This window comes from Perkinsus marinus (assembly GCF_000006405.1).
Source record: "Perkinsus marinus ATCC 50983 genomic scaffold scf_1104296975560, whole genome shotgun sequence".
NCBI lineage: Eukaryota > Perkinsozoa > Perkinsida > Perkinsidae > Perkinsus > Perkinsus marinus.
This window is the reverse complement of record NW_003200738.1, coordinates 294,646-319,866: the sequence shown is the minus strand read 5'-3', so window position 1 is coordinate 319,866 and position 25,221 is coordinate 294,646. Positions and strand designations below refer to the sequence as shown.

The window sequence follows — 25,221 nt, the reverse complement described above, 5'->3', positions numbered from 1 at the left end:
TCGCTACGAGTACTCCCGTGAAGTTAAGCAGGGTTGTTACAATGACTCTAAGGTTAAAGGTCCTCGGCTTACTAGTGGCGGTCTGTCTTTCGCCGTTACACCTTTGATAAGGCGAGGTATGTTCAACCAGTTCGAGCAAGAGGTTATGCATCTGACTCTCGTTAAGGGAAGTACTTTCGTCCCTGAAGTATGGACGTCTCTCTCCCCAGAGTTAAGGCTTTTTATAGTTACTGGAGAGACAGTCTTTTTGGATGCTAAGCCTGGTCAAGAACTAACGGTTGAGGTACTCGAAAAGGCTGGAATATGGCATCCCTGTTCCATTCTTACCGTGGGTTCTCTGTTACGGTTTATTTGCGCCAAGATGATGTTGGACGTTACGTCTCAGTGGGAGAATACTGAGAATTATCCTATCCTCCTCCCCCTTAAGATTCCTGCTGAGGATTCGGCACTGGCGGAGGAAAGGTGTTATCGTATGGTTACCCACTCATTGTATTTTACGGCCTTGAGGATATTGACTATGTATAAGGTTCTCTTTTATAGGACTTTACACATATATTTCAAGTCGGTTAAGAGCTATTGTATGGTGAACCGCTTGGAAGGTCATACTTTTGATACTATTGCTCAGCAAGCTTGGAAAAGGTATGAGTCTGAGATGTTCTATATTGAGACGGAAGGTCCTGATGATAAGTGTTTCTATAGGGCTCTCACAGTTGCTGAGACAAGGTTCTGCCGTGTTCGTGATGGAGAAGAAGAGGCCTATCCTATGGATGGTTCAGCTATGGCTATTCCGTGGGAGACTAAGGGTGACCATGATGAGACGCTTCAGCAAATCGCTAGAGATCCTAAGAATGGTTATGTTGATTCTGCTACTAAAGAACCTACTAGGGTGGTTGATGAAGCTACTGTCGCTACTATTACTAGTAATGATGCTAAGGTTACAACCCCCCAGGTGGAGGTGACTGGTAATGATGGTTCTTCCTCTAAGTGGGACAAAAACTGGTATGGTTCTTCCTCTAAGTGGAGTGGAGGATGGTATAATACTACCGGTTCGGCTTCTAAGTACAAGGGTAACTGGTATGAGACTCCTCAGTCCGAGAGTAAGGGTCTTCCCCAACCTGTATGGGAATCTTCGGCTATTGTTACTAATGATAAAGAAGCGCAAGGTGGTTCCAGCTGTTCTAAGAGTGTATTTTTGAGTGATGTCATGAAGTCCACTTATGAAGGAAGTTCGGTTGAAGTAAAGTCTTCAGAGAAGGGTAAGAAGAAAAAGTCGAAGAAGAAGAAGTCTAAAGGGTCTAAAGATGAAGGTTCTTCAAGCTCTTCTAGTTCTTCAAGTAGCAGTAGTGATGAATAAAGATGATGATTGTAAGGTATTTGATTATTTCTATTTCGGCAATACGGTTGATACGTAATGTCAATATGATATTGTCTGTACTTAACTGTTGCCAAAGGTATGTATATGGTATATTTTTCCGAGTTGGATTGAAGTCGCCAATAGTTGAAATTGGGTAATTTCACGCGGGCAATGTGCGCGTCAGCGCAAGGCACGGAGACCTGTTAACTCTTATGGTTGATTGGTCGCCTTGTTTTACGGTATTTACTGTACTTTTATTACGGTATTTACTGTCTGCTGTCTATTGTGCTAGCCTCGATGATTCGCGTCACAGATTTGTGCATGCGTGCTGTTCCCAAGGGTGCGTGAACCCTAGGGTTAGGCGTTCGCAACGACGTTCGTTTGCTTACGTTGGACCTGAGCCCAGGCTCAGAGTGATTTACTGTGATTTGAGGTATATCATTCGCTAGTGGCTAAGCTTCGTCTGAACGGTATCTTAGTCAGGGATTAGTTTACGGTATTGTATACGAGTTAGGCATTGTGTTTACTAGTCACGATGGTATTGACTCGTAGTGGCAAGAGTTCGAATAGAGTCGTTGATCATTCGGGTCAACGGAACCCAGTTGGGAACATTGTGAAGATTAAGGAACGTGCTTGTCGTACGGTTCGTTCTAGGATTTCAGGGAAAGTTAAAAGTGATCCCAGTCACTACGCGCAACGTTTACCTACACTAACTGGGAATTTACCTACACCTGTGGTCAGTGATCGCCGCCGTTGTGCACATCGCTCGCCCCCAAAAAAGTTCCTTACCCCCGCGCGCGGCCGGTTTCACATGTCGGCCATGGCTTTTTCGGGAGAGTACACAGCATACAATGAGGAAGTTCTGGCTGCGAATGCGTTGATATCATTATGGTTAAGATGGTTCAAAATCTACGTTGTCTTAGCCGAAGACTTTTGCTTGAACCCTACCATGCTTGCTTGGATCGGTACCGTCACCCTAGGCTAGGCTATCCCCTCCCTCGCCGGTTTTCTCATAGTTTTCTCATACCCTGCTCCAATGGAGATCATATTCGTAGTCAATGGTGCAGGTGAGTCTACCCTATCTTTTCCAGGCGTATACTTCCGCCTTCACGAAAAGACGACTCTTTGTGGCGGATTCGACTATGAATTTTGAGAACGCATTCGAGAATTAAAAAAAACCAGGAGAATTTGCCAAAGGGAATTTAAACGATGATTCCGTATACCACCAGGATAGTGCATTGGTCATCGTATGTGCCACAGAGCCGCTACTATCCGTGTGTTTGACAACCACGGCCCAGTCATTCAAAGGTGTTCCCGAGTTGGTGTTGAGATCATGATATGTGTGAAAGCATATTCTGCTAGCAATCTTCTATGCTGCTCATTGAACGCCTTGTGTAAGTAGTCAAAACTCGATGGGGATGTTAGTGATTAATATCAAGATTCAACTTGCCAAATTCCAACTATGATTCATCAAACTGCTCTCCTGATCAGTTCTTCAATATGGCCGCCGCCGCCGCCACCCAAGAAGTTTCCCGAGGGAAGGTCGTCATCGCTAACACAGGGCGATGTGTCGCGTACTCGTTCATCGCCATGTTCTGCTTCGGCGTCACCAATTATCTCATCGCGTACTGGCTTGATCGTGCTTGCGCTATCTGTCTTACTTGTCGCTATCTCAGAGTTGCTACTGGCATCCTTGACGATTCTGTGGAGGCGTATTATGCTATTGGTGCTGAGTGGAAGATGCTGGCCATCATTTGGGGAGTAGGGGGCATTCCAGGTAGGAGTTCAAAAGGAAGTTTATGAAGGATATGTATTGGAAACACTTTTGATGTTGTTAGTTTATTCGTCCATTGAGATAACATCCCACTGAGTATAATAGCAGGGAGAGTGGTTGGTCGTACTCAATCGACTTAGACTGTCTTTACCTCAGTCTTGGCAAAAGGCTTCCTTCACCTGAGAGAGACACACCGGAGTTTCATAACCCGTTTTACGTGAAGTGGCGTCGTAATGCTCTGTGAAAAATGCGATATTCGCGGTGATATGCAGTAGTCGCGACATATATTTTTCACTAGTGCTGTTCCTATTACTAGGGTGGAACTCCATTGTGTGCTACGGGGGGTGGGGACAGCGATCCATGATGATGTACCATTACCTTCTAGTATCATCTAACTATGCAAGGGGCAAAAAAGGCCAACTACAGTGACTGCTTTAGCTCATGTTCCAATCACGTATTCACAATATGTGATATTGTTGGACGAAATTCAGGTTTTCTCGTCAATTTCACTATCACTGTTTCAGCGGATGATGTGTTGGTGTTTCTCCTCAGGTATGTTATGTTATGGCATCCATTGGGTGCGTTGTGGCAGAATTGAGTTCTTCTGGAGTGACACCCCTTCGAACACCTCCTCCATCACGTACAAGACCAAGGCATTGACGCTTATTGGAGGTCTCGGCTTGGGAGTGTCTATGAGCCTGATGAAGAAAGCATTTGTATTCACCTCGCCTGCTGATAAGGGTAATGCACCTCCGTCTCGGTGGAAAAATTTTCACATAGGGAACTACATGTGTAGGTGACATTTTGCGGAAATTCTGCGGAAATGATCATTTGTTTCTGCACACTTCTACTCGGGTTCGTATGTAAACTTGTATTGATAAGTGTAGCTGAGAAAAGCGAATATTTATTCCTCCAACACTGACCTTGGGCATGTTCATCCTTAGGCCCAGTGAGTGCCGTCCTATGTTCGACAACTATAGTGGTCAGCGTGTACGGCCACTTCATATTCAGGGAGCTCCTCAGTAGACGCCACGCGGTGCTGATAGGGGTTGTAGGTGGATCAGTATACCAATGGAGTTTCACCCGTTCAACGTGAAGTGATGTAATTCTCCATGCAAATTATAGGACGTGTACGTTTCGGCGGCTGAAAACATAATTGTATTCTGCGAAGTAAATCGTGAAATATGTTTTTTACTAGTATTACTCATATCTCGGGTGAACCTTCAATAACCTGCATCTACCGTATAGGTAGTGTGTGGTGTTTTGATATCGGCACTGGGGCCGGGAGGATCTACCAAGACAGAGGACGAAGTGGCAGCGAGTGGTCAGCAGTATCATGAGACTTTAGGATTCATCTTCGCGGTAAGAGCAGTCTATAGTGCCTTTATAAGTAAAGATTTGTCTGTTGAGGGAGGAGCGGTATGGATAAGTTCCGTGACGGAGGAACTCCTGAGTCATTTGTGACGACCAGCTGATGTTTCTGACGATCAGATCCTCTCCATGTTGGCGTTTGCGGCCACTACGTTGTTGATTCGATACAGTGCCATAGGTAGGCTTGAACTATCCTCATCACGTTACGGTTCACAAGAATAAGGGTGGCTTCTGAGTGAAACGATGGTGGTGTCATCTTGAATGAATCTCAGAATTATTAAAAATTTCTGGGAATGTTTTGGGAAGAGTTTCTTTGTTCTGAGGAGGGTATTTTTTCGTTTCCCAAATTGAAAAAATCAATATTTCTCGCCAAGCTTCCGAGTTCTGGGGGCTGAAACTGATAAAGGCTGTTGATGATGTGATAAGCTATCTTAGAGATAACGGTATCTATCTATCGGTGACAAAATGAAAATCTAAGCAAATTTGGCAATTTGTATGTAAACTACTAGAATAAGTGGAGAAACTTCTTAGCTCAGCTGAGAAGAACGAACATATATTCCGTCACCGTTGTTGACATGAAGGCGAGCGAGTTTATGACTTCTCCCTAGCCGTGCATAGGAACAATAACTTTCCTGGAGCCATTTTGGTGTTATTCAGGCAAGGTGTCTACTTGGAGCGCCTTCTCAGCCAGATTGGTCTCCCAAACGGGTATGGCGTTTCTTGTGGGGTATGCTTTTGTGAAGAGTGATGAAGGTCAAGACTTACCGTCATTGGTGTTGCCCAATATAGTAGTGGCATTGGCAGTACTAGCTGGCGTAACGCAGGTATTGCGCGGGGAGTTGTTGTTGTTATGCAACAAGTTTTTAGACTGGTCGTAGTGAATTGGGCTGAACATGGGATGTTCACAGAACTTCTATGCGCTTGTCAACTCGTCTGTTGTAGCTGAGATGATGGCAAAAATTGGAAAGAAAATAATTTTTGGTGCTTTTTTCTACGGGGAAATTTTCCGAAAAGGATCATTTTTGATATCATCCTTTTCAGGTTGCTGGTTTCTTCGCTCTCAATTTGGCTCTATCATATCCCTGTACCAGTCTGGTGAATGTAGTGGTCTCGGCCAACTCTATAGTGGTCCTCGGGCTCAACTTTGCAATTGATGGTCTACTGCCTTGTCCTTCCCAAATGCTTGGTATGGTAGTGATTCTGCTGGGCGTCACACTGAGCTCTGTGGCGCCTCCACGTGCTGAAGATGGTTTGGATGAGAAGACGCCTATTGATAATTTCTCGGACTCTTCAGTCGAATGGGACATCCGAGAGCCCCTTCTGAGACGATTCTCAGTTTGAGAGGTTGGGCTTAATTCGTAGTGTGAGTGGCCGGAGTTGCCCCCGCTGAATAGAGGTGGTGACGGTACTCCCATGGTCTCTGATACACTATTGTCTTTCTATCTGATATGACCACTTGTTATGATCGTTTATATTTTGAGGATATTTTGTTGTGTTTTTAGTGGGGTTGGCCGTAGTGGACGACATGCAGGTTTCATTAAGTGAAGAAACACCCAATGATCACCGCGTAGTGTACTAGGTGATAAACTAACGTAGCAATTCCAGTGATACAGCACCGTGGTTAAATTTGCACATGGTCAACCACATGTGTTGGTGAAAATATGAATATTCTGAGGAAATTCTGCGAAATTCCTGCTGGTTTCTGTATACTTCTAACCCAGTTCATATATCAACTCCTATGATTAGTGAGGAAACTCCTGGGCTCAGCTGAGGAAAGTGAACATATATTTCAACACTGAAATACAGCAACGATTAATACGACGTGCAAGTAACGCTAAAGAGATAGCAGAGCAACATACGAAGATGAGAATAGCACAGTCGGCCTTATCATCTGGCTGCCTTGGTGATTCTCTAACGCATGTCGAAAACAGCACACCGATATGAACTCGAGAGCAATGATGATTTTCAAAAAAGTGTTCTACCCGTGATATGGAAAACACTAGTGAAAAATATACCTTACGACTACTGCATATCGCGAATATCGCGTTTTTCACAGAGTATTACGCCACTTCGCGTAAAACAGGTTGTGAAACTCCAATGATGTACTGAAATGATGATTAAGGTTACATTCGAAAATATTCACAGGTCTGATAAGAGACAGTGGTTATAGTAGTCTACTATTAGTAGACATGGACATCCGGGATGAGGACGACCTCACATGGAAGCACTTACGTGTGATAATTATGTCACTTTCACTGGAGAGGAAAATAGTCGCTAAGAGTTTGTAGGAGATATACCACGACCAGAATGATGGACGAGTGAGACTTTTCATGATGTGTTATTCTTTCATCGTGTTTGCTGAGCAACATGAGCAACATGATCCATGTTAGAAGCATGATAACATGATGGAAGAACACAAATAATAACAATCATTAAAGAGTATCATGGACAATAATAATAATAACACAAATAGTAACAACAGCAAACTTTGCTGTTTTTTTTATGCAATCAACCCTCATAGTCGTACTGCTAACACAACGAGTGACGGGTCAGAAATCGTCATTAGGGAAAATATACGGACATTTCATGCCAAGAGGAGGCGTATGCCCGACATCCACTGGGCGAGTGCTCCAAAGGCTATAGCGTATCCGATGTACATATGGAGATTACGCTTCGACCTGAACATACTGAAATGCGATCCACTGTGGTTGCTAGTGGACTTACTTATCGAACTTTCCGAATAGTCCTTGAGAAAGAGCAAAGTTGAGACTCATGGCCGAGAGGAAGAGACCAGCTAAGCGGGCATGTGGTGATTGGAGAATCTGTGGAATGGGAACGTCCCAGACGGCACCACAGAGGCGACCGACCAAGAACGCTTTTCAGTGAAAGTTTTCATGAGGTTTTCTTTTCAATAGGCTTTTCACGAAGAGTTTTCTTTTGAAAAAAAAATCATGGAAAGTTTGCATGGATACATGTGATATCGCAGAAGCTTACCTTGACATCATCTCGATCGTCATCATTCTGCAGAGCTGCCATCATCGTAGTTCCAAGTGCTGCTGTACCAAACGAGAGAGCAGTCACGGTGTACATAACTTTCCTGTGCCTTCTTCGCGATTCTCTCAGCTCTGACGGTGTGCTCGTCGAGCTCGCTCGGGAACTAATGATAGGCATATTCATGACAGCCGAAGAGTAAGTGTATCGGTTCTCACTCAAGGCCCTTCTTCGCTCCGTAGAGGACTAGTACAGCAACGCCAGCTGAGATGACTGGGTGAGTGAAGGTGGCGTAGGGCTCGGGAATCATTACTTTGGATTAACTAATGTCAAGACGAACTAAAGTCTCTTTCTACAAAAGTCAAGGAAGAAGTACAAAAGTCAAGGAAGATGTATAAAAGTCAAGGAAGAAGTACAGAAGTCAAGGAAGAAGTACAAAAGTCAAGGAAGAAGTACAAAAGTCAAGGAAGAAGTACAAAAGTCAAGGAAGAAGTACAAAAGTCAAGGAAGAAGTACAAAAGTCAAGGAAGAAGTACAAAAGTCAAGGACGATGTAGAAAAGTCAAGGAAGATGTATAAAAGTCAAGGAAGAAGTACAGAAGTCAAGGAAGAAGTACAAAAGTCAAGGAAGAAGTACAAAAGTCAAGGAAGAAGTACAAAAGTCAAGGAAGAAGTACAAAAGTCTAGGAAGATGTACAAAAGTCAAGGAAGATGTATAAAAGTCAAGGAAGAAGTATAAAAGCCAAGGAAGATGTATAAAAGTCAAGGAAGAAGTACAAAAGTCAAGGAAGAAGTACAAAAGTCAAGGAAGTACGAAACACATTTGATATAACACTTTAGGCGCGCGCTTATTTTTATGGCGCGTGATTTCTCTTTCTATGGAGCGGTCCTTTGAAACCATCATCACCAACAGCTCGAGCTCGACTGTGACCTCCTTCGCATCCTATAATGCAAGAGCACACTAAAGATTCACAGACTTCCACTTTATAGAACGGCTTCCCTTTGAAGCTCTCACTTCTAGCAGTTTGGGTATCTAAGCTTTGTATCAGTGATGATACGAATGAGCGCATGTTTTCGTGTGTGTTTTCCGAAGTCCTGCTGGTTTGAGTTCGCAACAACAGTGGTGGGAGATACGAGATATCTAACAAGTTGAGAAGTAATGCCTGATTACAATACTTGTCGAGGTCGAATCCTCCTCCTGGGCGACTCCATTACCCAACAGAGCTTCTCGGGTCTGGACGCTTGGGGTGGACTATTGTCCGACAGATATCAAAGGAGGGCTGATATCATCAATAGAGGGTGGGTTCAGTGATTTTACGGTTTTTCCATCAGAAAGTGCGCCATAGATACTCTGGTTACAACACGCCGATGACTCTCGAAGTAGCGCGCCATATTTTCAAGGATGGGTCACCGCACTTGGCTGGAGGTCCTCTGCTGTTGGTTGTCATCTTCCTCGGTGCTAATGACTCTCAGCTGCCGGGAATGGTCAACTCCTCAGGGTAGGTTGAGTGAAGCTGACTCTTGATGAGGGTCACTTTGGCAGGTCTGAGAGCAAGCACGTCCCGTTGGATGAGTTCAGTAAGGCTTTAGAGAAGATAGTGAACTTGGCGAAACCGGTGAGCTTTCGTATATGTGACATGTGGACATGCTTCGGGACGGTTACAAGTACCCAATGGCGAGCGATTGATACAATGGAGTTTCACAACCCGTTTTACGCGAAGTGGCGTAATACTCTGTGAAAAACGCGACATTCGCGCTATGCAATAGTCGTGAAGTCGTATACTTATCCACTAGTGTTTTTCCATACTGCGTGTGAAACTTCAAGGAAAGATAATAGAATAACGCACAGAGAAGATTCTACTGTACGATAGGCTATTACAGATTGATTATAATATAGATAGCGTCAGCATACTACACGAGTTAGATTAGTAATCTCACTCGTTGCTCATTTCAGTTCACTTCACGTCTCGTTTTGGTTACACCCCCTCCCATTGATGGGGAGGCAATGGTCGCTGATGGAAAGGCCCGATTCGGTGCATCAGCTCCAGACCTGCCCAATCGTAGGCTTCAATCCACAGGAGAGTACGCGAGAGCGGTCCTCGAAGTGGGTGCGGCAAAGCAAGTAAGGCAGTTGTAGAAGTCCTTTGGGGTTCTTAATTGTTGTTGTTGTATTGCATTCAGATACCGGTTTTGAACATCTTTGATGAAATGCAGAAGGACGCGGCTTGGCGATCCTTCTTGAGAGATGGTCTCCACTTTAGCCCCCTTGGCAGTAGATGGTTTTATGAGGCTTTGATTCACCTCATCAATAGAAACTATCCCGACATCGCGGTCGAAGTAAGAACGACAGTGTTAAGGGGAAATATGCGCGTGGTCAATTATGTATGTCGGTGACAGTTTGATGAAATTATCAGTGGTCTCTAAACACTTCTACCCGAATTCGTGAGGGAACTCCTGAGCTCAGCTGAGGAAAGCGAACATACATACACTGAAAAACGACGACGCATGTTACATACACAACTCGTCATTGTTTTTTCAGGCCGGCCCAGATGGAGTGAGTTATGGCAACAGTTCGAGTGCATCCCCACTGAAAGCTGAGATGCCCTGGCACGAGCAGTTCCCCCCTACTGTTTGATATTAACAATTGTTGTTTTTTGCCGATTATCTGGGCGCAGCTAAAACTGTTGTGTTTCTTGCAATTTTCGTGCAACTGTAGCATTGAGCAAAGATTCACTAAGATCATCAACTGTTAATAGTACTAGTATGCTGTCTAAGCTCGCAACACCCAGCATCGCCTTGGCCCGCCCCTCGGCTATGAGGCTCCTGTCAACCAGTGCCATCCGATTCGCTAAGACCACGGGAGATATCGTGGGCATCGATCTGGGAACCACCAATTCTTGTGTAGCTGTTATGGAAGGTTCTCAGGCTCGTGTCATTGAGAACTCTGAGGGTGAGGCTTTGCTGTTTATGGGTGTAGATCATCATGTGTTGTCGTTGTGATCAGGTATGCGCACGACACCATCCGTAGTGGCCTTTACGAAGACGGGTGAGAGGCTAGTTGGAATGCCAGCTAAACGTCAGGCTGTGACCAATCCTGAGAACACTCTTTTCGCTACTAAGCGTCTTATCGGCCGACGGTGAGTGTTGGGAATGGGCTGAGGTGTGGTATGGGGTTTTGTAGATACAATGACCCCGAGACTCAAAAAGATAAGCAGCAAATGCCCTACAAGATCGTCTGTGACAAGACTGGTGATGCTTGGGTTGAAGCCAACAATCAGAAGTGAGGAGGACATTAAAAATGAGGGATGTAATCTCTCGGGGATGCTTCGTTTCGCTCAGGTATTCTCCTTCTCAAATCGGTGCCTTCGTTCTGATGAAGATGAAGGAGACCGCGGATTCATTCCTCGGACGTGAAGTGAAGCAAGCCGTTATTACTGTCCCTGCCTATTTCAACGATGCACAGAGACAGGCTACTAAGGATGCTGGCAAGATCGCTGGTCTTGATGTAGGCTTTTCTCTGATGATCGTATTGTTACTCAGTAGTGTTATTGTGCGTAGGTTCTTCGTATCATCAACGAGCCCACTGCTGCTGCTTTAGCTTACGGCTGTGATAAGAATGAGGGTCAGACTATTGCCGTATATGATCTCGGCGGAGGTAGGATGAGGCTTGATCAGACGAGCAGATTTGATGCCATGATAATCAGGCACCTTTGATATATCCATTTTGGAGATCTCTGGCGGTGTGTTTGAGGTCAAGGCCACTAACGGTGACACTTCTCTCGGTGGTGAGGATTTCGATAGGGTCATTCTCAAGCACTTAATCGATGAGTTCAAGAAGCAACAAGGCATCGATCTCGCACAAGACCGTATGGCATTGCAGAGGCTGAAGGAGGCCGCTGAGACTGCCAAGATTGAGCTTTCCAGCAAGGTCCAGACTGAGATCAACTTGCCCTTCATCACTGCTGATGCCTCGGGTCCTAAGCATCTGCAGATGACATTGAGCCGTGCTCAGTTGGAGGGGCTCACTGCTGACCTCCTGAGCAAGACCAAGGCCCCCTGTGAGGCTTGTCTTCGAGATGCTGGTCTCAAGAAGGATGAGCTGAGTGAAGTCATCCTTGTTGGTGGCATGACTCGTATGCCTGCCGTCTCGGAGGTAACACACAGTTGATGTTTGTGCTCTATATAATTGTGATTTGTTGTAGGTTGTGAAGAAGCTGTATGGTAAGGAGCCCCATAAGGGTGTGAACCCGGATGAAGCTGTGGCTATGGGTGCTGCTATTCAAGCTGGTGTCCTCAAGGGAGATGTGAAGGACATCCTTTTGCTCGATGTCACTCCTTTGTCACTGGGTGAGTTGAGGCCTGTGAACTTGGCAGTCAGCTGAAAGGGTTGTGTAGGTATTGAGACTCTCGGAGGTGTCTTCACTCGTTTGATCAATCGTAACACGACGATTCCCGCCAAAAAGTCGCAGGTCTTCTCTACCGCTACTGACAATCAGACTCAGGTGAGCCTAACGCTACTGCGAATCGTTATGTACAGGCGTCATCGTTTTGTTGATTTTAGGTGGGTATTAAGGTTTTCCAGGGCGAGCGTGAGATGGCTGCTGACAATAAGCTCCTCGGTCAGTTCGATTTGGTGGGAATCCCCCCGGCTCCTCGTGGGGTGAGTCATCTTGTATCAGCTTAGATGATTGAAAAAGATTTTGCTAGGTACCTCAAATCGAAGTTACTTTCGATATTGATGCTAATGGTATCGTCAACGTTTCCGCTATGGACAAGTCCACCGGCAAGAAACAGAACATCACTATTCAGTCCTCGGGTGGTCTCTCTGATGCTGATATCAATAAGATGGTAGGCGCCGTGTTGGGTGTCGGCTCGGATGGACACGTGTTATGGTCAGGTGAACGAGGCTGAGAGCATGAAGGAGCAAGATGAGAAGCGCAAGCAGGCCGTTGGTGCTAAAAATGACGCCGAGACTCTCGTCTACTCTGTGGAGAGGCAACTCAGTGAGCTCAAGGACAAGATGAGCGATGCTGATGCCGAGGACTTGAAGCAAAAGATTGCCGCTGTGAGGTCAACTCTGACCACGGATGATGTTGATGAGATCAAGAACAAGACCAAGGAGTTGCAAGATGCTTCTTGGAAGGTACGCTGTACTAGGAGTTCCCATAGGTGTTGGTTCACATTGTGCTTTTGGCAGGTTTCTTCACAGGCGTATCAGCAGGGCTCAAACGACCAACAGCAAGAGGAACAGAAGACTGAAAATACCGAGGATGAAAAGAAGAATTAAATATCGTTGTTGACGTTGTGGGTATTTTCTAGTTGTGTAGTTGGTGTGATCACAACGAAGACTCTGTGTATCTCGTTTCCGTGGATTCATTATCATTATTATCATCACCGTTGGTCGTGTGGCTGTTAAATGATCATTGTAAGGAACCATTAGACACCCGTGCCTTTGTTACTATCTCCATCATCACTTTTACTAAAATACTACTCTACGAATGCCGAGATCAAGGGATTGAGTTTCAGAGGTTTCCTGCTGATGTTGAGTACCGTAACACCAAATATCTGGCGGCCGAGGCAACGGAATACAAGTCGACTTGGATAGTATGTTCGAATCGGATTGGTATTTTCGCGTGGATTCACCTCGCTGTTTCATCGCTGAAGGTTTTGTGGTTTCTTCGCCTTTGTTTGGGTTGATTACTTATGATATAGAAGGTTGTTGACAAAGTGATGACCACGCTTTAGCTAATTGATCAGTCACAGAGGAGAGCTTCGTAATTGCTTTGAGTTAATAAGTGTACACCTTCCAGTGAGCTTGCACTCATATTAATAACATTATAATATAATACATTAATAATCATATGTCCAATGCAATAGTACTAGTTATAATATATGATATTACTAATATGAACATATTGTTAATCTATACTCCTTTCATAATAAGTGTTAGCTATCCAAAAAAGTGCTCGAAGGAGAAGCTCTGTACTGGTCGAATATGTCCAAGCGATCCGGCTACCTCTGACAGTATGTAACTTGTTACCAGCGCTCGAGGCCGGCTGTCAAATCCGTGACAAGCAAGCGTGGGTCAATCACACAACTGCGTGTCCGTGCATGAATCGTGTACACCGAAGCACCTCTATAGCCGGGTGGAGGCGAAGTCTCTCTAACAAGAGTAGTGTCCACGAAATCTGCTCGGGGGTCCGTCGGCATATGCCAGTGGTACGAGTGGCGTTGTTCAGCGCAGATAGCATAGCCTCGAGTTTTTCTTCCTCCATCCGTCTGCCGCAGCGGTGCGCCCCGGGCCGAGGCCTCTGGCGCATGGGTCGGGCAGTTCGGATTCCTAGATTAGGGGTTATATTGCACTATCGGCTAGTGAGTTCATCCGACCCACTATCCAAGGCCCGGAAGGAAAGATAATTGAATCTCAATGGTGAGCAAGGATTCCTTGTTCACAGTTGTCCAGCTGTGTCCTTGTCAAGGACACAACTGACGACTATGTTCACATCCTTAATGAATGAGAGACTGACTACTCAGTCTCTCAAGACTGACTAGTAGTCTGTCTCTCAACTCGGCTGAAGATTCTTGTTGCTTCTTATTAGTACTCCCAAACTCTGTGGTGTGCCACAATTCGTCGCCGCGCTCGCCCCCGTATCATAACAGCGTTTCGTTGCTATGAAAGACGCATATATTGAAAAAGGGCAAGAGATGAGGTTCTCAGGGAGAAATTCGCCCCGAGTTATCGCCTATGTTACGTGTCAAACCGCAGCAATGGATAGCACGTCCACGTCTCGGCCATCCGGTCACTCCACACATGTCCTGTGTGGCAGAGGAAGTATATTCATTGTATCAACTCTCAGGCGTCGGAGGAGCTACGAGCAGAATTCGGAGGATCTTCACACATGGCAACGATATCCTGGATAAACGTTACTATCACAGTGATGGGTTTGATGTGTCTTGTTATTATCCCTTCTTACTAAGCATTTGGAGATCATGGACCACTTTGACAATAACACAAATTATTTTTATCGAATGGCAGATTACTAATGGCAAATATATAAGGGGAATGTTGCAATTGAAAACTACTCATCAGCTTCAATGGGGGATGGCTGCGGAGGCGTTGGTACCAGTTTTAGTTATCATACAAACTGTTGCCATATCGTCTGGATTGCACCTCTTGTAGTCATCAGTACCAATCAACCTAAACACACATTGTGACCCTCTGCCAACTTCGTGACCTGCGGGCTACTTCTCAGCAAGTGATCCGGGCGGTATCATGAACGCAGCATAATGCCCACTGTCACGTTCGAACTTAGCTACGCCTGATCGTTTCCTCCCATTGAAGTAAGCGATTTGGGCGTTCAACTCAGCTTGATCTGAGGAAGGGCTACTTCATGTTGATCGCTTGCGTGTACTGTTGCCTACCGGCTGCGGAGTCCGCCTTCATAAGCAACAAAGCTGAGCTTTCTGCATGATTTTGCCGCTGATGCAAAACCTATCCATAAATGTTCATCGGCGCGAGTTACTCAGCAAAGAGTGGAAATTCATGTTCATTTGTTTTCACAATTCCCCCGGAAACGGTCCTCACTCGACATTCCAAAAGCGTCCCAATAGGAGCCTTCACCAATACTGACTACGATATGCGTTGAAAATGAAGTTGGACGAGAGTCACTCCGGCGTACCTCAGTATCGGGGACTCGAAGTCTCAAGTTGAGGTCGCTGCCGAGTTGTGTGACCAAATCCGTGATTAGCGAGTTGACTGGCAGAGTTGTGTAGATGTTGACCTTTGCCTTGTTGACCCCCGATCGTTGGACATGCCCCGTCCAAACCTTATGATCGTATATTGGTTGGTTTTGGGCGGAAACCCCCGAGAGAAGACTGGCCAAAGCACTGTGGCTAGATGCGCCCGACGCCCCGCCCGCGGGCTTAGTGGATGCGTTTGCTTTAGTGATACGCTCTTCTTGGCGTTTGAGGAAAAGGCCTCGCAACCCTTCAAGGATTGCCTTGAGGCGGTCAACACAATCATCGCGTTTAGCCAACTGACCCGGCGACATAGTGGTGGAAGGGGCAGCACCAGGAGGAGCAGAGGACGTCGACGATTGAAGCTTCGTTACGATGCCCACCACCGACTTCTGTAGATCAGACAGGCCACTCTCGTCCAATTGGGATGCTACTTGAAGGAGCATCTCAACAACTGCAAAGAAAACAGCAATAAACCTGATAGCACGGGACTTGTGAAAACACCTTTGGGGTCCTGCAGAAACTCCCCAGCATTGTCACTCGACAAGAGCCTCGTGAGGACTTTCTTACGTAATTCCGTGTCATTCTGATCATTCGATGGAGAACCTCGAGAGGAATGAATACCATATGCAAGGGGATGCCCAATTCCCACCTGGTGAAGGAACCGAGAGAGCGGCCTTGGCCAGGGGACCCGTGGCTTGCTTGGCGAGGAGGGCCGTCAGAACCCCTCCGCCCAAGGGCTTTTCTGCCGTCTTCTCCTTCTCCGAGACCGGGCCCTCGGCAGCAGTAACAGCAGCGTTCTTAGCGTGGAAGAGTTTGCGGAGGGCGTTCACGAGGGCGGAACTGCCGGGCTGGTCGTCAGGACTCTTAGACGCCACATTGCGGGCTTTCTTCGGGGATGGCTCGCCCGATCCTCGGTGATCTACGGATGGTCCCCGGTGGGCCTTGGCATCGGCATTCGAAGGGGGTCCACCACCATGCTCCTTGGGGCCACCTTCTTGGCCATCATCCCAACTCTTCTGTTGGCCCTCTTGCCAAGTACCACCAGTGTGATCGGCTTCCCAGCAGTCCCACGAGCGACCCCCTCCCCAGTTTCGCTCGCCCTGCCGTGGTTCGCTACTCTCATGCCATGCACCCTCCCAAGGTTCGTGACGGCTCTTAGCATGAGTAGTGTGCCATTGTGGTTCGGCGGACCATGGTCGGGCTCTCTTGGGCGGAGTGGTACCAGACGCTGCGCCAGCCTTCCGCCAATCGACAATAACAGGGCCGCCGCCTCCACACTCGGGCCCCTCAGTGGACGTACTGCCAATGCTTGGCCCTCTAGGGTGATTAGCCGAAGTTGAAAGTTTCGATGCGGTGCGGTGGACCCCAGCGGCCTGACGCCACTTACCCCTCCAGTCAGAGCCACGCATGTAGTTTTCGATAGTCGCGGCCGGGCCGCCGCCTCCAACACCAGGACGAGACATTAGTCGCGATGTATCAATGCTGTGTTGGGTCGTGAGAAGGGCTGGAAAGGAGATCGGAAACGAAACTCGTGAAAAGCCGCGAAACAGTACAAACGATTACACAAAGTCCGAACCAACGAGTTATAGGTTATAGGCCGTCTTATTGCGCAGTACTTGACGCAGGGCTCGGGGGACCTGGCCGTACTCGCAACGAGGTAGATTGGGGTCTTGACGAGTAGTTTGTCAGTGGAGCCGGTGCCCTGCCCAGTTTGGTGCCATGCTATTGATTGCTCGTGCTCGGCGTAGTGTGAGAGACTATAGCAGGTATGCGTAGGGAGCTCATACACACCCAGCTGGGTATTTATCTCCATGCTAACGTCACACGCCTCAGAACTGGGCGGCTGAGCTGTGTTCAACTGCCCATCTTTAATGTACCGATGATCAGCCCATTGATCGGCCACTTTGATGGAATCAGCCACCGCAAAGAGGATGCTGAGAGCGCGGCGGTCAGGATCCCTCTTGCCCGGTGCTCTAGTGTTGCGCAGCCTGTCCGTCGGCTACGCCAGAGATGGTGGTCAGGACAACCTTGTTGTCTTCTTTTTTACCATCAGCAGTACTCGAGAAGAGTATTCGAAACGATGGATTGACTGAAGCAGTTTGTAAGGAATCGACCAAAGAGAAAGCTCCACCATCGCCGGCGAATGCATGCGAGGCGGCCAGAGAAAGGAGATCACTTCCTGTAGCAAGCACAGTTAGGTCAGCATCCACTTGGGTGGACATTCGAATCCTGCTCTCAGGAGCGAAGATCATGGAAGACATGGCACGGACTGTTCAATAGGTCGATGAACTTATTCGTCGCTTCTCGGCTAGTGCTAGCATCACTGTCAACCATAGTGTTCGTGAAGGGAGTCCTCAGACGGCAGTATTTCCAAGAACTGATCATCTATCCCTAAGTGGTCTATCAGGGCGCAGTAGCAGTTGGTCCAGCATCAATGGTATGAGGCCTCGGGTTGGTCCAGGTACGGCATGATCACCGCAGATCCTGCTGGAAGCTGTGAACAGAGAGTAGGATACGAACCGAGTCGATAGAAGATTCCTAACGCCCGTACGGGAATCCGTTGAAGGTTGGTTTTGGGGCGCGCGGTCAGTGGTATGTTGCAAAAGCTGATCTTACTATCGGCAAACTGCAATGATACTTTCCACTGTAAGGACGGGGCGAGTTCTTCCGAGTGTGGTAGAGAAGCGAAAATGTCCAATTAAATGACAGACACCTTTCAAACGGAGCTTTGAAGTCCGGGAGACATTCGATATGTGTTCCTCCAGTGGTAAGCAGATTCCATGCAATGCCAGGGCGCCCACCGCCTGTAAGCTCCAAAGGGGGACTTCGAGAATGAGCAAATAAGCCCGAGCCTCATACTCTGGATGCTCTCTCTCCATCGAGATGAGGACAAAGATCGTAGACAAGAAAAGACAAAAGTCGATGTGACCTTGACGAGACATGAGCTGAGCTCATTGAGCTCCATTGAAGAGTGTAAGGCATTGGTAATGCCATGAAAGAGCCTATTAGTCATTGCATCTACCATGACGGAAACACTTAGACCTGTACTTTACCAAGTAAAATGACACAAGATGATAGTAACTGTTGTATGAGGAATGCAGGCCTCGTCAAGAGAGAAGCAATAGTGCCTCGAATTGTTGAGTCGGTATTGTCAGCGGCTCCACCATGCACTTATGTGGCCACAGTCGACCCGTGATGTTCACGAGTTGGCTCATAATGAGCCTCTCTATGCAACCAAGGCAGAGGAGTCGTCGAAGCCACTACAACCACTTCGAGAGCAACACCGTCACCACTCGCGATCAATTTGGTCATCATCACCAGCCCTGTATGCCCCTTGGTCTGATCGTACTTCCATCGAAGCTCGACACACAGAACACCGAGTTCGACTCCAATACCAAAAGCAACACTCTCCCCTGGGATCACCTCAGGAGTAAGAGGGTTACCATCTGAGGATGATAAGAATGTGACGACACGGCGTCTCGGAAACGCCTAACCCGTGGGCGAGCGAGATATCACTAAGCGGAGCGAGGCGTTCGAAAAAACGTCGAGAGGAGAACTACAACAGTACATTGACTTCATAATGGGTTCCCCTCATCCTTGGACCAGGTGAGTCAATGAGACTGTAGCTACGGATTTGGCAACGATAGTGGAATGGCGAGTAATAGCTACAGTACGTTGATTTATGGAGAGAAAAATTTATATAATGTTTTTCTGACTCGAGTCCAAAATGTGCACTAGGGAGGGAGCACGGTCTGTTTTAGAGGCGATATCGGCACTTGAGGTTACCTCCACAGACGAGGTCATCGGGACGAACTGGGGAGAATGACTCGAGGCGGTAGTAGAAAGGAAGGAGTTGAATCCAGAGTATGCACATAGTCAACTACTCGCGTTGGCGAAAATATGAAAGTTCTGAGGAAATTTTGGGAAACTAGTATTAATTTCTGTACAGTTCTACCTGAATTCAAGTATAGAAAACTCCTGAGGTGAGGAAACCAAACACGGTACTATATATTCCAACTTTGCCGGCAATATGCTGCGGTTAAGCATAGATACCCTTCATGGGATACTCTACGTCATTGACATAAACTGTTCCCAGTCGATCTCTGTTGCTTTGATAATGCTAATTAAGGGAGTCTATTACGGGTCTAGGGTGTATAGGAAAGGACCTCGTTGTAGCTGTTTTGTATAAGGAAGGGGATGGTACCGCAACGACCACGTCCGCCGCCTACACGCATAACGGAGGACGATGTGGATATCAGCGCGCTTTCATGTAGAGGGAAGATTAATTTCGTGGCGCGTGACGGATCGATGACAGGTCTGGATGATCTGCTGGCCCAATTGGACAGCGCCGTGCATAGACGTGAAGTGTATCTCGTGCGGAGCGACATGAAACCTGTGCCGAGAGAGGAAGCCAATCTTGATAGTAGCAGGGGCCATTTTTTAAGGATCTTGGCATACCCTTTCGACTCGAAATGCGAATTTCGTGAAACGTCTCGATATCAGTTTGTGAAAGTTGCATTGACCAGTCATGAGTTTACATCTGAGAATAGAATAGGACGCATGAGTGAGTTATGAATTCGGTGATTCTCGAGGAAAAAATCAGTAGGAAAATCATTCTGCGGAAGCTGGCAATTTGTGAAATCGTGAATGTGTCTGTAGGGTGTCGATGGTTTAGAAATCAATTCTCTTGCTGGTAGAACGGATAGCATCACCGTCCGAGACGACCACCACTGTGGCCTCGGAAGGTAGTGTGAAGAAGAAGAAGGCGGAGCAGCCAACATCGAGGAAGAAGAAGGGTGGAGCTCGTGAGGATGTCCACAAGGGTAATATATATGTGATGGAGATTCTAGAGGTTCGGCAGTGATACACATCAGCATAGCCCTGTGGGTCTACGCACATATGTATACTATTCTGAGCACGACTGTCCTCGGTGATGGATTTTACCACTGACTTGAATAAATTCGTTACTGGCTTAGTAATGGTCGTACTTTTCCTACGTTTCAGTTTCTAGTGGTTCCTTGAAGCAGAGGCATCCCTCATCCTCCTCTTCCTCTCCATCATCCTCATCACCAGCTAGTGGGTTACGAAAACTTGCTGAGAAAAGTGAGCTACTTGTATACGTGTTAGCCTATTCTTGCAAGTCTATATCGTTTACATTGGACAATAGTCATAGGCACCACGTTATAGGCATCCTAACAGTAGCATTCTTGTGGCCACCTGCTGGAAACATTCTTTAATGCTTCGGGAACAACTCGTGGTATGATAGCTTGTCTTGGAACGGAATTTCAAATTCGTAGTCGTCAAACTTATGAAACATCATCGCCCATTCAGGACATCTCCATAAGGGTTCTAGTAGCAGCAGCAGGAAGAGGAAGGGGTCTAGGAGGAACTCTGCCGATGACCTGTCGGACTTTATTGTGCCCCCTGGGGCTCCTCTCTCCAGTGAGAGTTCATCTGACGATGTGAGCTGAGATCGCACCCCATGCTCCTCGTAATCTCTCGATCGATCTCAGGATACCCCTGATTCTCCTTCTTCCTCTAGCTCGTCATCGTCGTCCTCAGTCCTTAGCGACTCTGATGTGGTCCTCAATGGTTATGAAGATGACAGTGGGAATCGGAGGTAAGTCAAGTTGCCTGCTGTGCGGTATAACAGCCGATTGGTATCAGATACATAGTGGACCGGGTACTTCAATTCGATGGGTAAGCCGCTGTGGCGTCTCTGCTCTACTCTGTGGTTTGTAGGCGGAAATACCTAGTGAAGTGGAAAGGCTATACCGAGATGACCTGGGAACCTCGGGAAAATCTTGAAGACAAGTAGGATCAACGGAACTGGCCGTCTATGGTGTTTTTGACGATGTCAGCGTATTCAAATTAAGAGGGCTTGAGAAACGCTTGCGCTCTTCAGCGGGTTTGTATATCATTTCCCCTGCTTGGTCAGTTTTAAACATGAAATGAAGGAGGCTCGCAAGAAGTACCGACTAAAGGAGAAGTATCGACCAAGATTCTGACTGATGATAATACTATTCTTGTTCCTGTTGTTGGCATGGCCCGTGGGCCGCCTTAATCTTTCTTGGACCAATGATTGGTGTTGTCCATCTTGGTTCCCAGTAGACTTCCATCCTTAACTGTGCTATATGGTCTATCTACGAGTTTGGGTTGTCAGTTCGCAATAGAAGTAGACATAGTAGAGACAAAAAAGGCAGGGATGTACCCTGTAATAACGAAGCACTGTGGTCAGACCTAATGTGGTTGGGATACGGAAGACTAAGTCGACCAAGAGTGATGCCCTACATGTTGTATCGAGGGATCTCGGTGAAGATGCCGAACAGATGACCATCTTAGCTATTGGCCTCAGGGAATGATCATCACTTGGTGATAGTAGCTCCTGTGAGGCGTAGGGGGCTTTCTAACTTGCTCGATGGTCTAGGCTGTACCACTGTGGCTGGTCCTACAGGAAAAAATTTGACTGTGATCGAAGTTTTCCACTATGAGTATGTTTAGTGAGATCAGTGCGGTGGGTGACGAGAACAGACGAAGAGAAGTACACCCAACTGCTTGAATGAAGTTGAGAGTAATTCCTACGAAGTATACCTCCATACCGAATAACGCGAGACCTTCACCTCAGTAGGATGTGGTTAATCATGTAAAAGCTTCAAGGAACTCCAATGTCTGGTAAAATATCTAAAATATTCAGATATTCAAGGCATAAATCAGCGCTTCAAGAACAATGCGGTGGGTGTGTTATTGAGTCAGGGCCAAAGCGTAACAAGGTAGGGAGGCCAATCCATTCTCTCTCCACATGGGAGGTCAGACAAGGAACTCATCATGTCAATGATAGAACCATGAAGGAACTATCACACCGATTAGGATATGCCTGCGTGCAGCCTGTTTCGGTCGTAAAATGACGGAGGAATGGTATGAGTTTAGAGACAATGTTGTCTTCTTGCGTAACTGCGCAAGATCCCTTCTCAGTCCTCCCATCGGACTGATGAGAGGACAAGATCCTCTCATCCTCTCATCATAGGGATCACTGATCCGGTATGACCCCGGATCCCGCCGGGATCAGTGATTAGCGATCATACCGGTATTATATCACAGAGTCTCGTAGACGTGTGATCCAATTACGAGTGGTAGTCTACCACGATACTTGACCTCAAACTGAAGAGTCAGATATAGAGCTAATTAATTATTAATCATCAATATAGTTGGATAACTTAGAGTGTGATCAACTGTTCAATTCCTTGTTATGTTGATTTACCACTCGTACTATCTGTATTGGCAAACCTACTCCGTCTCCTTCTCCTCTGGTGCGTTTGGTTTCGTACACACCGTGTACTACACCGCCACAGCACGGGAAGAGCCTACGATGGTGATCATCGTGGTGGATGATTCTCAGATGAGGTACGACCGGAATCAAGATTTTGATTCTGTGTCTTAACTCCCCGATGCTCTTCCACGACGTCGCCCACCGATTGCGGGTAGTGAACGTCATATCCTGTCGTCTCTGTTGAACTACCGCGGGAGGCATTAGAATCTTTTCCATGATAAAGATTCCATCGTACTTAGTGGCACTAAGTTAGTGCTAGTCGCCTGCTAGTGTTATCAAATATGTTGGTGAGAATGTGTTGAATCCATGGCTCAGTGATACTACCGTGTATGAGTTCTACTCACAGAGCAACGCCCTAGTGAGAGTACTAGAGGATACTCGTGAGATCGAGACGAAGTGTACTAGGCTAGTACACTTCGTCTCGATCCTTAATAGTCTTCAATAGTCTTTTAGTATCGTCTATAACCTCGCTAAGCGAGGTTAAAGCTCAACCGTTGATACTCTGAGGAGATTCTTTCTCTCTTCTAGAGATGATACGCTTCAACTCATTGATGAAATTAAATGTAATGTGCAAGATTTTGTGACAATTAGGAGTCCTAATTGTCCCGTCCTAATTTAGGACGGGCCATTGCTCTACGGCGGAGAAATGGCTATCAGGCTTCCGAAAGTGTAGTTCTTTCGCGAGATCAGGTGAGAGCTCCGATCTCAGAAGTTGACCACGGAATCTTGCAAATCACTCGCAGGCCACGAGCAATGGCATGCTGCCCGGGTATGCAAGAAGCCGGCCAATGTAACCAACTCCAGTGCTTGTCATCACATCAGCTTTGACCTGTACACGGATGTAGCGACGAAGAAGAGACTGGTTGGAGTGTTCTCATATTTCGAAATCTCATTGGATTCCTGCAGCAGCGAAGTCTTACCGACATTGCTTAAACGGTTGGAAATGGCGAAGATATATCGGGGAAAATTCCCAGAGACTGTGCTGGAAAAAAACCTGTTGGCGCACGCACTGGTGGTGGAGGTCCCGAGAAAGGAGCAGTTGACTTACTCATATAGAGAGTTCTTTGGAGCCTCTTAAATGAAGCCATTGTGTCGTTCATCGAATATCCCTGGCCACAGAGGGTCTCCTAAGGAGTCCATAAATAGATGTGTTCAGGCCCGGTCATAGATGATCTGAGTGCCGGAGATCATATGAGGCATGGTTAATTCGCGATGAACGCTCCTTCTGTCACAAGGTTTGTGACGCGAACGATTCTGAGTACCGACATTTGGTGCTCTCTTTCGGCCGCAGAACGGAACTGAAAAAGTTCGTGAGCGAACCAGTCCGAAGGAAGCGCGAGTGCTAGCAGGAGGCAAACGGAAGGAACAGGAATGAATGTATGTTTTCTTTGATACCGTCTACATATCACATCCTTGTCTAGTGATATTTGAGTACGGATGATCGAGGCAATGTGAAAAACCGAGCGTAAAGCTCGATTTCCCAAGACCGAGCAATGATGGTTGTTGTCGCGAAGTGGTGTCGACCTGCGGTACAAACAATGACTCGACCCTGCGCGATCCCTACACGACACAAAGAGAACATTTCGTCATCCCTCCGGTAGGCAGACTGCGGTCTCATACATCTTTTTTGTTTCGTTCGCATCCTGTTCTATCCCTCTCCCTCCCTCCCTCTCTCTCCCCTCCTCCTCTATCATCTTTTTTATTTTTTCTTTGTTTGCCCCTAGAGATAGCTGGGACATACTACTATCCGATAAGAAGTTGTGCTCCCGATAGAGTCATCGCTACCGTGAACCAAGGGTCCTGAGACAAGGGAGCCGCATTGTGTTAAGGAAGTGCTGGTCGAAGGCTTCCGGAGGACTAGAACTCGATGCAGAACCGGACATAAGGATTCAATAGTTAGTGGAGATTGAGTGCAGACAGATCAGATAGATCCACGGGATCCGAACAATGGTTTGAACGGACAATATTTGAAACGGTCGGGCGAGAGCGAGCTTTACGCTACAGGGAGCGCACGCCATAAGACTGAATGGCTATAGACTCTTATCATCTCTCCTCCCCGTAAGATTGGCACAAATATCAAAAGTGAATTAAATCTACTGAATATATGCAATAGTAATGGGATTCATATTCTGGGCTTTACCGAAGTACTTCCGTATATTTCTGGAATCTTGAACAGTGCCGTCGGAAAGCTTGTAAGTAGAATCGCCAAGTACTTGTTGAACCAGTAGAGGGCCTCTCCATGAAGGAGTAAGGGGGTCGACGTTACGGACCCACTTCATCACGGAGTCACCAACCTTGAATAGACGTCGTCGTGCGACTTGTCGAGTGTAGGTTGATGGATTGATACGCGAGAGAGCATCAGCACGCATCTTCTCCATTACGTTGAGAGTGCTGTTGACCATTCTCTGTCGTTCCCGATCACGACGTCGAGCCTCGAAACGGACAGAGTCTTCGTCGATAGTGTTGCTGACGTCTTCAAACCGTCTTGAGAAGGGCGTTAGAGCATCGAAACCGTAGAATAGCTCTTGAGGACTGTAGCCATATGTAGATCGGGTGTTGATCCTCCGCTGAGCTTTCGTGACATAGGCTGGCCACGATTCAGGATGTTCAGCACAGAGGGCCTTTCATGACTTCTTGAGACCAGAGTGTTGACGTTCTAATAGGG

At 46.9% G+C, this 25,221-nt stretch overlaps 9 protein-coding genes across 10 annotated transcripts; 5 read left to right on the top strand and 4 right to left on the bottom strand.

Moving 5' to 3' along the window:
• Positions 1-118: 118 nt before the first annotated feature.
• Positions 119-1,354, top strand: Pmar_PMAR016154 (hypothetical protein; the record flags this gene model as incomplete). The annotated part of the gene is made up of 1 exon (XM_002765314.1): positions 119-1,354. One exon carries the CDS (start codon positions 119-121, stop codon positions 1,352-1,354), a length of 1,236 nt encoding a protein of 411 aa, XP_002765360.1.
• Positions 1,355-2,854: 1,500 nt separating this feature from the next.
• On the top strand, positions 2,855-5,949 carry Pmar_PMAR016153 (hypothetical protein; the record flags this gene model as incomplete). Its single annotated transcript, XM_002765313.1, has 7 exons — positions 2,855-3,131; positions 3,681-3,869; positions 4,073-4,164; positions 4,377-4,490; positions 4,620-4,677; positions 5,157-5,323; positions 5,541-5,949. 7 exons carry the CDS (start codon positions 2,855-2,857, stop codon positions 5,838-5,840), a joined length of 1,197 nt encoding a protein of 398 aa, XP_002765359.1. The 3' UTR covers positions 5,841-5,949.
• Positions 5,950-7,049: 1,100 nt separating this feature from the next.
• Positions 7,050-7,823, bottom strand: Pmar_PMAR016152 (hypothetical protein). Its single transcript, XM_002765312.1, has 4 exons — positions 7,709-7,823; positions 7,494-7,656; positions 7,224-7,321; positions 7,050-7,177 (listed from the first exon to the last, which is right to left on the bottom strand). The coding sequence occupies exons 1-4, from the start codon at positions 7,798-7,800 to the stop codon at positions 7,084-7,086; spliced, it is 447 nt and encodes a 148-aa protein (XP_002765358.1). The 5' UTR covers positions 7,801-7,823; the 3' UTR covers positions 7,050-7,083.
• Positions 7,824-8,648: 825 nt separating this feature from the next.
• On the top strand, positions 8,649-9,913 carry Pmar_PMAR016151 (Isoamyl acetate-hydrolyzing esterase, putative; the record flags this gene model as incomplete). Its single annotated transcript, XM_002765311.1, has 6 exons — positions 8,649-8,788; positions 8,836-8,988; positions 9,033-9,105; positions 9,444-9,611; positions 9,671-9,826; positions 9,887-9,913. 6 exons carry the CDS (start codon positions 8,649-8,651, stop codon positions 9,911-9,913), a joined length of 717 nt encoding a protein of 238 aa, XP_002765357.1.
• Positions 9,914-10,252: 339 nt separating this feature from the next.
• Pmar_PMAR016150 (chaperone protein DNAK, putative) lies at positions 10,253-13,020 on the top strand (the record flags this gene model as incomplete). The annotated part of the gene is made up of 12 exons (XM_002765310.1): positions 10,253-10,439; positions 10,494-10,626; positions 10,671-10,769; positions 10,829-10,994; positions 11,048-11,144; positions 11,194-11,642; positions 11,692-11,836; positions 11,885-11,991; positions 12,051-12,149; positions 12,197-12,337; positions 12,387-12,632; positions 12,687-13,020. The coding sequence occupies 12 exons, from the start codon at positions 10,253-10,255 to the stop codon at positions 12,774-12,776; spliced, it is 1,959 nt and encodes a 652-aa protein (XP_002765356.1). The 3' UTR covers positions 12,777-13,020.
• Positions 13,021-14,581: 1,561 nt separating this feature from the next.
• Positions 14,582-16,692, bottom strand: Pmar_PMAR016149 (hypothetical protein; the record flags this gene model as incomplete). Its single annotated transcript, XM_002765309.1, has 6 exons — positions 14,582-14,687; positions 14,736-14,862; positions 14,912-14,969; positions 15,169-15,680; positions 15,731-15,832; positions 15,879-16,692. 6 exons carry the CDS (start codon positions 16,690-16,692, stop codon positions 14,582-14,584), a joined length of 1,719 nt encoding a protein of 572 aa, XP_002765355.1.
• Positions 16,693-17,202: 510 nt separating this feature from the next.
• Pmar_PMAR016148 (hypothetical protein) lies at positions 17,203-17,490 on the bottom strand (the record flags this gene model as incomplete). The annotated part of the gene is made up of 1 exon (XM_002765308.1): positions 17,203-17,490. One exon carries the CDS (start codon positions 17,488-17,490, stop codon positions 17,203-17,205), a length of 288 nt encoding a protein of 95 aa, XP_002765354.1.
• Positions 17,491-19,403: 1,913 nt separating this feature from the next.
• On the top strand, positions 19,404-21,282 carry Pmar_PMAR016147 (conserved hypothetical protein). Of its 2 annotated transcripts, XM_002765306.1 has the most exons (9): positions 19,413-19,499; positions 19,545-19,652; positions 19,927-20,052; positions 20,234-20,332; positions 20,561-20,691; positions 20,743-20,849; positions 20,897-20,929; positions 20,972-21,043; positions 21,168-21,282. In XM_002765306.1, the coding sequence occupies exons 1-9, from the start codon at positions 19,427-19,429 to the stop codon at positions 21,235-21,237; spliced, it is 819 nt and encodes a 272-aa protein (XP_002765352.1). In that variant the 5' UTR covers positions 19,413-19,426; the 3' UTR covers positions 21,238-21,282. The 2 variants fall into 2 exon arrangements, with proteins under 2 accessions (XP_002765353.1, XP_002765352.1); XM_002765307.1 differs by having other exon boundaries at positions 19,404-19,499; positions 20,743-20,929.
• A 3,367-nt stretch (positions 21,283-24,649) lies between these two features.
• On the bottom strand, positions 24,650-24,934 carry Pmar_PMAR016146 (hypothetical protein; the record flags this gene model as incomplete). The annotated part of the gene is made up of 1 exon (XM_002765305.1): positions 24,650-24,934. One exon carries the CDS (start codon positions 24,932-24,934, stop codon positions 24,650-24,652), a length of 285 nt encoding a protein of 94 aa, XP_002765351.1.
• Positions 24,935-25,221: the final 287 nt, after the last annotated feature.